We start from the raw sequence: 12,058 nt of genomic DNA on the forward strand, positions 1-12,058 counted from the left end.
GCGTAAGTTCTAGTAGCGTTCTTTTCAACGACGAAATATATATTACGATAAGTGCGTTACGACTATGGATGTGATCTTTATAAATACTCTAACTCTATTAGACGCCACTACTTAGGGGCAAGTGTACCCCATCGTATCAAGTCATAATCCGGTTAAGACCGGGTATCGAATCCACGGGATTTATAACTACAAGTATTAGACGATTCGGTTTTATATGTTATCTAAGCGGTGAATACTTTAGGTTGGTTTGAGGGATAACTACAAACTACTCCTAAACTATTGGTGAGACAGATTTATGTAACGGAAAACTCCACGGAATGATATGGGTGACGATAAGTTATAAATATAATAAGCAATAACTCCGAATATATTCGGTTGACAATTTACTCTTGCAAAGACGACTACGTGTACTTCGACCGACCCGTGAAGTATTTAGACTACGTGGTTCCTAGTCAAGGCGTGTCTAATGCTGGGGATCAGAAATTAGGGCTCGTAAGTTCCGTGGTTTGTCAATTCCTACGGTTTCCGGAGCGTCACTTCCGGTAAGGCAACACCTATATGAATCCCTAAAGATAGCCCGAATGGCGTCGGAAATCGCGTTCCCCTACACAATAATCAATTACGAGTATCAAAACAAGCAATAAACATTAACACATTTATAGAAACGGAAATTGCAAATCATATATTATAAATATGGAAAGCGTAAATGTGGAATACAACCAAGCCTAGTACATAGGAAGAGTGCAAGCTAATTAGCAAGTAAAGAGGGAAGAATCGGCCCTCAGAACTAGCTAACCGGACTCAAGGCCGTCTCTTAGGTCTTGGAGGTGGAACTCTTGAGCTGGGTGGATGAGGATGGAATGGAGCTTTGACGGAATGACGGATTAAATGAACAAGCTCTCAAGGTGGTAGAGTTTTATTACATAAAAACTGAATCTAAAACTATATATGAAAATCTGTATCTAAAAAGTATATGAGAAGAAGTATCTCTAAATGAGTGCTAGTCACTCTTATTTATACACATCAAGCTAGGGGTAGAATTGTAATTTCACAAGGTGCAAGCATGGAGAAACATCATTTTCTGCAGAATTCCAATGATACGCCTCGCGTATGGTAGGGAACGCCTTGCGTAGTTGCCCATTCCGTCAAAAATCTCCTGCATGTGGCCCTAAATCGGATCTTGTTGTCTCAACCACGCCCCGCGTATAGTGATATACGCCGCGCGTGTTTGAGCTCCTGGCATTTTATTGCTCGAATTACACCATGTACGCCCTGCGTATCCTGGAACACGCCTCGCGTACCGATAGTTGACTTAGGAGACAATGCAGTCTGACTTTCAGGATTGGGCTTATCATTTCTGACACATGTCACACGCCTCGCGTATGGTGGTATACGCCTCGCGTATGGGTGACTAGATTCCACATGGTGCATGTGGATAAGGCAATTATTTCTGACCAGATGTTTCACGCCTCGCGTATATTGGTGGTATTTCACTCCTTGCTTGTACCTGAAACACAATTCTCGAGAGCCGAGTTAGCTTGGCGTTTTTATTTCTAATTAACTCAAAAATAGGGAAAATTAACTGAGTACGGAATTTATTTTTAGTTCGTTATTTTATTTAAAACACTCTATTTTTTGCAATTAAACTTATTTATTTCATTTAAAACTAAACCGTAAATCACGCTAAAAGATAGGGGTAAAATGCCCCTATCATATATCCTTCCTTGTGAAGGAAAGAAAGCTTGGAAAGTGTACTCCTTGGAAATGAAGTAATCTCTAGGATCTGCCTCCGTATTCATTCAGCATATGCCATCAGGTGCACATGTTCTTCATCTTGCTCACATCTGAAGATGATCCGCCAGAATTCCAGATGGGGTGAGATCCGCTAGACTGGATGTCCGCATCACTTTAACAACTCGATGGATAAAGCTGTCTCGATGGAGAAACTTGTTGGTTGGGTGAGGCCACGTGATGGTTGGGTGGAAATAAACATGGATGGCTCTAGGCTTAAGTCCGAAAAAATTGCAGTAGGTGGGGCTATTCGTGATGTGTCTAAAGGCCGGTTGCTAGCTTTATTCATAACATTGGCTTGTGGTCGTCCTTTGATGCTTATGTGGGGGATTTATATTGGTATTGGTTTTGCTGCTAGCCTTGATATATCGAAGCTTTGGCCCTAGTCGAACAATTAAGAAGTTATTAACTGTCTAACTGCTTTTAGTTATTCTCGTGTTGTCTCTAGTTTTTTGATTTTCTGTATTCAAAGATATTCCTCAACTTTTCAACAAATTCAGTTCTACAATATTTTTTTGGGAACAAAACAGAGTGGCACACAAGCTCGCATCGGAAACCCAAAGCCCCCCCCTCGATGTCACCAAACTTGAAATCCCCTTAGAGACCTATTCATCAGTTGATCTTTGAAGATAACATTAGGGTTGCTTTTTCCTAGGTTTACCTCATGGCTCAGTTTCTATCCTTTTTATATTGGATTGTTTTCTTTGTTCATTGTTTTGCTTTCTTTTTGTTACCAAAAAAACATTACGAGCATTGATAAAAATAATCTAAATAATTGGATTATTCAACAAAAGAAAAAATTCATAAACAATAACTATATATATATATATATATATATATATATATATATATATATATATATATATATAAATAAAAATGTCTTATTATTATTATTAGTATGTAACATAGATTTACAAATAAAAGTTTAACATATTTTTTACTTTAAGCAAACTTGAAGTCATTGTTATCAATGTTATGAGAACCGGACAGTACATCAAACTGAATTGATAACTGGGTTACAGGTCATTTGGTCGGATCAGATGGTTCAGATTAGTCGAACCAGATGATGTAATAACTAAATAAATAATATTTATATATATTAAATATATAATTTATTTAAAATTTATTTTTATAAATTATATATATCCAAAATAAGTTATAAACAACTTTTGGTTTGTTATTTTTTTGTCAACTTAAGTCTTAAAGGATAAATGAAGTTTAGAACAACTTGAAATATGTGAATATATTCTATGCCATGAAATCTTTTTAACAACATATTATAAACTCAAAACGAACAAGCGATGAATGAGAAATTGATGCTCAAAGTGAGCCACTTGAAATGGTTTAGAAGAAGAGAAAATGAAATTAAGCATTCTCATCCCACATAAGAAAGAAATGAGAATCTTAGCTAATTTATAAGTAAATAGCTTTTACAAGCCTTTAACTAATTACTAGGAAAAAATGTTCTCTCATGTATAGGGGGTGCAGTTGATTAACCATCAGGTTAGGAGCAAACCCGCATGACGTGGGCGATATGAATGCCACAACGAAATAAGGTCCCTTAGACCGCACACTTTTGCTATTATTTTTAATTATAATGTGTATTTATTTATTTTAAAATTTGTTACATACCGGAGGTCACACGGTTCCCAATCGTACCACTAGGTCCCGGTTCAATCCCGAGTCTCTCTGGTTTGTTGAGCATTCAACAAATCGGAGAAGTTCGGACTGACTACTTGGCCAGTACACAGGTTGAGCGATCGGTCCAATTCAAGTCTGATAACACTATTTATTATACGTACTCGAGTTTGTGGGAAGGTAATAGAATAAGTTAGATTAGTAACATGGTAAAATTATAATTAAATATTTTAGTCAGGGCCGGTTAGTATATAAATAGTTAGTAGTTGTAGGGTTAAGGTAATTTTTGAAATTTCTTCCTGTGAGTCTCTACTAATTGTAGCTTTTTTTACCACTTTCATTTTGTAAAGAAACCAATAAATTAACTACCGGTATCATAATTTTTTTTCAAAATTCAAATGAAACCGTTAGCTAAATGATTTTCAATCGGTGGATATGCTATGGGCTTTTGAAAATTTTAGGAAATTTTTTAAAAAATGGTTCCTCTGTGTTTTTAAAATTTTAATTTAACTTTAACCTTTAACTATTTATTTTTGGACTCATTAATTAAATCTTACATTGCCAAATTAGTTAATAGTTAACTAATTTTTTACAGTTTAAAATTATATTTTTTTACAGTTTAAATTAGGATTTTTACAGATGCTTTATAATTACATCATAGTTTGAATTATAGTTTTTACAGTTTGAAATTATAAATTTAACCATAAAGTTTCCAAGCAAGATCCTTACGTTTCTGAAAATTAAAAAAACTAGGTTGACTGTTATTTAATGTCACATCAAACATTTCAATCAAGTTTGAAGATAAATTGAAATAGTTTTATATGTTTTTGGTTAATTATTTGTAACTATATTATAAACACAATAAAAAAATTAGACATTTTAACAATATTTATTTTTGTGATCAACTTATACGTGACAAATATTAGTATGTTAATCTGTTTTGTTGTAATTGTATTACTAACATATTAATATATTTTAGACATGATTGAAGTTTAGAATGTCAAAAGTGAACGGTTTAATAAAAGTTAAAAAAGTCTTTTCAAATTTTCGGTGACGTTAGGCTAAAATTGATTTTTCTTAAAAACGTTAAGTTTAAATTTATCCTAACTAAATAACCACTTTCTAAAATTAAATAATAAAATTTAAAGATTAATGTTTGAAGTTAAATCAAAATTATTAAAATTATATGCATATTTTGAAATTTTTCTTTAAATTTTTTGAGAAAGGCCATAGATGAGCTGTTATAGACCACGGATAGATTAAATTTTGTTATATAACTGAAACCGGTAGACAAGTTACCGGTTTTAGTTGAATTTTTTTTTTTAAAAAAACAAAATTATGAAACCGGTATATAAATTAAGACAAATTACCGGTTTCACTCGTAGTGGTAATATATGCTAAATTAGAATAAGGATTAAATTTAATTATATAGCTGAAACCGGTAGCTATCGGGTTTAGTTGAAATTTTTAAAAAAAAAAAATTATGAAACCGGTATCTACTAGTTTCTCTATAAAATAAAACCAATAGAAAAACTACCGGTTTCACTCGTAGCGGTAATATGTTAATTTTTTTTTGAAAGAAAAAATTATAAAACCGATAAAACTACCGGTTTCACTCGTAGCGGTAATATGTTAAATTAAAACCCTAATAAGGATTAAATTTCATTATATAATTGAAACCGGTAGACTAGCTACCAGTTTTAGTTGAATTTCTTTTTAAAAAAAATTATGAAACCACTATCCTAGTTTCTCAATAAAATAAAAACTGGTAGAAAAACTACTGGTTTCACTCGTAGTGGTAATATGCTAATTTCCTAATAAAGATTAATTTCATTATATAACTGAAACCGGTAGACTAGCTACCGGTTTTAGTTGATTTTTTTTAAAAAAAAAATTATAAAAACTGGTAGATACTAGTTTCTCTATAAAATAAAACTGGTAGAAAAACTACCGATTTCACTCGTAGTGGTAATATACTAAATTAGAACCTTAATAAGGATTAAATTTCCTTATATAACTGAAACCGGTAGACTAGCTACCGGTTTTAGTTGATTTTTTTTTATAAATAAAATTATAAAACCGATATCTACCAGTTTCTCTGTAATAAAACCGGTAGAAAAACTACCGGTTTCACTCGTAGTGGTAATATACTAAATTAGAACCTTAATAAGGATTAAATTTCCTTATATAACTGAAACCGGTAGACTAGCTACCGGTTTTAGTTGATTTTTTTTTTGTATAAATAAAATTATAAAACCGGTATCTACCAGTTTCTCTATAATAAAACCGGTAGAAAAACTACCGGTTTCACTTGTAGTGGTAATATGCTAAATTCCTAATAAAGATTGAATTTCATTATATAACTAAAACCGGTAAACTAGCTATCAGTTTTAGTTGAATTTTTAAAAAAAAAAATAAATTATTAAACTATTATCTGCTAGTTTCTCTATAAAATAAAACCAGTAGAAAAACTACCGGTTTCACTCGTAATGGTAATATATTAGATTAGAACCCTAATAAGGATTAAATTTCCTTATATAACTGAAACCAATACACTAGTTATTGGTTTTAGTTGAATTTTTTTAGAAAAAAATTTATGAAACCGATATTTATTGATTTCTCTATAAAATAAAACCGGTAGAAAAAATACCGGTTTCACTTGTAATGATAATATGCTAAATTTCTAATAAAGATTAAATTTTATTATATAATTGAAACCAGTAAACTAGCTACCGATTTTGTTGAATTTTTTTTAAAAAAAATTATAAAACCGGTATCTACCAACTTCTCTATAAAATAAAACCGATAGCTACCGGTTTTAGTTGAATTTTTTTTTTTCAATTATGAAACCGGTATATACTAGTTTCTCTATAAAATAAAACCGGTAGAATCGGGTTTCACTCATTGTGGTAATATGTTAAATTAAAACCCTAATAAGGATTAAATTCTTATAAGGCCCAATAGAGGCAAAATCCTCTGCATTTTCTGTTTGTTCTTCAGATTCATTCCTCTTCTTCAATCAACATGTCTGGGTTGCCTGAAGGTTGCTTAGCAAACATATTATCGTTTACAAATCCTAAAACCGCTTGTGTTCTATCAGCAGTTTCTTCCGCGTTCAAGAATGCCGCCGAATCTGACACCGTTTGGGAGAAATTCTTGCCATCTGATTATCAGATGATTCTCTCCGGTTCCAATTCTCCGGTGCTGTCGTTGTTGCCGAAGAAACAGCTATTTCTCAGTCTCTGTAACAATCCAATTCTCATCGACAATGGAAGAAAGGTATCAATCTCGTAAACTCCTTAATTCACAGATACTGAAATTGAAATTGAAACTGAAATTGAATTTTGAAAAATCAGAGTTTCTCACTGGCGAAATGGAGTGGAAAGAAATGCTTCATGCTTTCTGCAAGAGATCTTCAGATTGTTTGGGGAGATTATTCGCCACACTGGAAATGGACTTCCGATCCTAACTCCAGGTTGGATTTCAATCTGACTGATCCCAATTTTTCTTGTTTGTGATAACTAAAATAATGGCAGTTCCTTCAAATTAACCAGATTTGAAGAGGTGGCGGGGCTTGTAAACGTATCCCGGCTCGAAATCAACGGAAAAATCGATACGAATCGGTTATCGACCTCGACAATGTACACAGCATTTCTCGTGTTCAAGCTCCACGAAAGGGCTTATGGATTAAATTCGCCAGTTGCAGCGATGCTAGGGATTGATGGAGAAGAATTAAGCTGTCGGAATGTTTATTTGGACGGGAGAACAGGATTCAGGCGGCAGCTAAGGCGGACTATGTATGGAGACACGGAGTCGCTGGTATTTGTGGCGCGCAGAGATATTTGCCGCCGGCGATTGCCGAACGAGAGAGAAGACGGGTGGCTGGAGGTTGAATTGGGTCAGTTCTTTAACGCAGAAGGAACAAATGGCGAACTGGGAATTCATGTTAAAAGTGTTGAAAGTCAATGGAAAGGTGGGCTTCTTGTTGAAGGAATAGAGATTAGGCCTTCTTGACGAATAATTTGGGGACATTTTTATTTTCTACAAATAATTTGGGGATCTTTAATAATTAGTTTTGGGAGAACTATGTTGTAATTTTGATTGGTTGTTAAAATCAGACTTATTAAATTTAAGCTATTGATTTAAATCTCCGGTTTAGATCTAAAATGGTAAAGCACCAAAAAAAAAGCTTTAAAGTTTTTGAGCAAGGGTCAATTTAGTCTCAACTTATATCATTTTAGATTTAATGTTTGTGAAATGTAAATGATACCTGATACAGTAATAATTAATTGGGCCTGAACATTCAGGCATCGACTTAAGGCCCGAATCTAGCATTTGAGTCTAGGCTCCTCAAGCCCATGGATGTTCGGATATACGGATACTTTATAATGAAGAAAGTCCCATTGGATGCTGCCTAAGTGAATACGTGGATCAATAATCGTCCTAGATCTCAAAGGCATGCTTCTCAACTCTCATTTAGTATGGAACGAGAAGATAGGGTCTGAAGCCCAATTAGAAGTCGTCACGTGTAAAAATACACAAACTCTGTGTAAGTAACAAAATTGCCTATAAATATTTTGGGAATCACAGTTTCAAGTACGTAATTCCTAACATTTTCTCTCCTATTCAACTGCTTTTAAATTTTCTTCATACTTCCTCAAGTACCATTCTAACTTAGTTATTGGAGAGGGCTTGTCGGAACTCCGACCCCTTTTCTAATAGTTTATTGTCATCTTGGGTCATCGGAAACGGTTAGAAAGTGGATTTCAGTAAGGAAGACATCAATACCAATTTAGCTTCTATTACCCCAGGTTAAATTGTTACCATTTCACATTAAGACTAAAATAACACTATTTTATATTTTAAGATTAAATTGATACTTACTTCTCTTTAAAAAAAATTGAAATTATTTTGGTATTTATGTATTACCCATAATAATAATAATAATATATAATAAAAAAATTAAAATTAAATATTAATTTAGTATATGGAATTGTTTTAAAGGAAAATATAAATCACACCAACAAATGAAAGGGGAGACTAAAATGAAATTGAAAAGTACAAGAGTCAAATTGGAATTATATATATATATATATATATGGGTGAGATCCAGCGTGACAAGGGCTTAAGTTGTGACAATGAACTTATTGTGTGACATAACAAAACTACGTAATTTTGATGATAATTAAAAAGGGAAGGTGGCAAATTGGTAAATAAAATGAAAGAGATGATAGGGAAAATTGTTTTATTTCTTTTCTTTAAAATACATTTTTCCGACATCTCTAACATCGTTTTTCGAAAATTTTTATATTATTAGACTCGTCTAAATTAGACGGTCATTTTAAGATCCCTGAAGTTCAAGTAAAAAAATCTCCGGTGAACGGAATCCGGGTGGGCGTTTTCCGGCAAGAAACAAAGTGTTCAGAAAATTCTCAAAAAATTACAGAAAATGTAAAATATTATTCTAAGAAACTTTAATTCTTTGGTCGAAGCAGGATTTCTTACGGTTTAGTCCCAATAAAATATTTTCCTTAATTTTATCCATTTTACATGCTTCAACAATTTGTTGGGACTATACCGTAAGAAATCCCATTTCGACCCAAGAATTAAAGTTTCTTAGAATAATGTTTTACATTTTCTAAAAGTTTTTAAGAATTTTTTGGGCAATTTTTTTCTCGCCAGAAAACGCCTATCCGGATTCCGTTCACCGGAAATTTTTTTATTTGAGCTTCAGGGATCTTAAAATGACCGTATAATTTAGACGAGTCTAATAGTATAAAATTTTTTGAAAAACAAGGTTAGAAACGTTGGGAAAATGTATTTTAAAGAAAAGAAATAAAACATTTTTCTGTTTGAACAATATAAGTATTATGTTGGGACAAATTGTACACTAATTTGAAACAAATGGTACACTGATTTGGAACAATGTAAGTAGAACAAAAAATATACTAAAAAAATTATCAAAAAATTTCAAAACATGTAAAACATCATTTTAAGAAACTTTAATTCTTGGCTCAAAGCGAGATTCCTTACAGTTTTGACTCAATAAATTGTTGAAACATGTAAAATGGATAAAATTAAGGAAAACGTTTTATTGGGACTAAACCGTAAGAAATCCCGCTTCGACCCAAGAATTAAAGTTTCTTAGAATAATGTTTTACATATTTTGAAATTTTTTGAGAATTTTCTGGGCACTTTTTTTCTCGCCAGAAAACGCCCACCCGGATTCCGTTCATCGGAATTTTTTTTACTTGAGCTTCAGGGATCTTAAAATGGCTACCTAATTTAAACGAGTCTAATAGTATAAAAAATTTCGAAAAACAGGGTAGAAATGTCGGGAAAATATATTTTAAAGAAAAGAAATAAAACAATTTTCTGTTGTAACAATATAAGTATTATGTTGGAACAAATGGTAGACTGATTTGGAACAATGTAAGTAGGATAAAAAACGTACCCATAAAATTATCAAAAAATTCCAAAATATGTAAAACATTATTTTAAGAAACTTTAATTCTTGGCTCAAAGCGAGATTCCTTACAGTTTTGACCCAACAAATTGTTTAAGCATGTAAAATGGATAAAATTAAGGAAAACATTTTATTGGGACTAAACCGTAAGAAATCTCATTTCGACCCAAGAATTAAAGTTTCTTAGAATAGTGTTTTACATTTTCTGGAATTTTTTAAGAATTTTCTGGGCACTTTTTTCTCGCCAGAAAACGCCCACCCGGATTCCGTTCACCGGATTTTTTTTCACTTGAGCTTCGTGGATCTTAAAATGACCGTCTAATTAAGATGAGTCCAATGGTATAAAAATTTTTTGAAAACGAAGTTGGAAAAGTTGGGAAAATGCATTTTAAAGAAAAAAATAAAAAAAATTATCTTTCCTTTTATTTATAAATTTGCCACCTCTTTTTGGTTAATTACAAAATTGGTTCTTGCCACACAATAAGGCTTGTCACACCATAAGAAATGTGTCACATATGATCTCATCCCTATATATATATATATATGTGTGTGAATCGAATCAGTGAAGAGTAACTACTTCTCTTCTTCTTTCATTTTCCATTTTCCATTTTCCAGCAATTTAAATCTACTCCCACATTTAACACGGCTTTCCGTTCTCCCTCGTTCGGACCAAATCGAAGCTCTTGAAACCATCTACAAGTACATGGTGTAACTTTAAGTTTTTGGAAAGAGAAATTTCACCATTTGGGCTGTATATTTCTATTTTCTATTTTCTGTTCACTTTTTCGCAAATCTAACACTCAAAATGGACTCAGGAGGTCGAAAAACCCTTGGGTAGGTTATTAATCGGAGCATACAATGGTTTTCTTTCGGTGAACGGAGCCTCGCCCGAAAATTGTTAATCATTTCAAAATATGGATTTATCCGATCTAAATTGGGAGTCTGGATGTATTTCTAGACCTTGAGATTGTAAGTAGCAAGGTGGTATAATTACTATCTTTATAGGGTCAATCTCAAATTTTCCGGGTGAAAGGATTTCGGTGACCGACCTAATTTTCCGATGAGGTAACAAAACAGTAGTATACAGAAATTTCTCTTACTAATTTTATAGTATTATAAATATTATTTGGGCAAACCTTAATTCTAGAACCTTATAACCTTTTTTTATTTTTTTGGATTCAATGTTAAAATTTCAGAATTTAGAAAGTTAGAAAAATTGGTCAAGAAGAAATAAAAATGATCTAAATTAATTAATTAAACTCATAAGATTGAGGTAATTATTTTGATCTCGATATAAGTTCGAATGCGAATGATACTTATATATTTTCACATATAGTTATTGGAGATGATTAAATTTGGATGAAAGGAATTAAATTACTAATATGGAATTGATTTAAGGATTGTTGTGAGTTGAGTTATTAAATTGTAGTTTGTGGAGTCCCGACTTGGACTGTCGATTTTATTTAGTATAGAAGTGTATTTTTATGCAGGATAGACTTTAGTTATTACTAGGAGGATGTTCGTTTTACAGAGGAGACTCTGCCGAATTTTCGGTAGAAATTCTGTAAAACGTGACGAAATAAATTTCGATATTTCTCTAAACTTATATAAATTCTAAAAATACTCAACCGGTAGGAGGAGGAACAGTACCTGAAAAATAGGACTGCCAGCTAGGAGCAATTTGTGAGTTAATTATATGTTATGTATTTTAATTTAGCATTTGCATTCACAAGAAGCATTTCATAAGCATTCAAGAATTTAACGATGTGTCATTTTATTTAAAGTATGTTTTATATTTTTAATTTCAGTTTATATGTATATATATTAATATGTTCTAAATACATGTTATGGACATGCTACCTGATGGGCGGCATCAGTACCTTATGCGCACGGGTAATATCGGGATATTAATATTGTGAATGTTGTGATATATGTGATGAAGGCATCCTTCCTCTAAGCCCGAGCCTAGAGCGACGAGGCGGAACATGGGAGAATCCACCAAAGGAAGGCGAGAGCCAAGACAACCAACAGAGCACGCAGGGCGTGCCTAGCAAGACGCGGAGCGTGGTGAGCCCCGTCTCCGAAGGAGTGTCAAGGAACTCAGGGACGCGGGGCATCCCGACTAGTACGCGGGGCGCAGGTAGCAGCTTCGAGCGAGAATCA

General features: G+C 32.9%; 1 protein-coding gene across 1 annotated transcript; it reads left to right on the forward strand.

Annotated features, from left to right (window-relative positions):
- Window positions 1–6,453: 6,453 nt before the first annotated feature.
- LOC136201452 (putative F-box protein PP2-B12) lies at window positions 6,454–7,445 on the forward strand. Its single transcript, XM_065992111.1, has 3 exons — window positions 6,454–6,708; window positions 6,786–6,904; window positions 6,984–7,445. The coding sequence occupies exons 1-3, from the start codon at window positions 6,454–6,456 to the stop codon at window positions 7,441–7,443; spliced, it is 834 nt and encodes a 277-aa protein (XP_065848183.1). The 3' UTR covers window positions 7,444–7,445.
- The last annotated feature ends 4,613 nt before the right edge of the window (window positions 7,446–12,058 follow it).

Source organism: Euphorbia lathyris, chromosome 7 (assembly GCF_963576675.1).
Source record: "Euphorbia lathyris chromosome 7, ddEupLath1.1, whole genome shotgun sequence".
Classification (NCBI taxonomy): domain Eukaryota; kingdom Viridiplantae; phylum Streptophyta; class Magnoliopsida; order Malpighiales; family Euphorbiaceae; genus Euphorbia; species Euphorbia lathyris.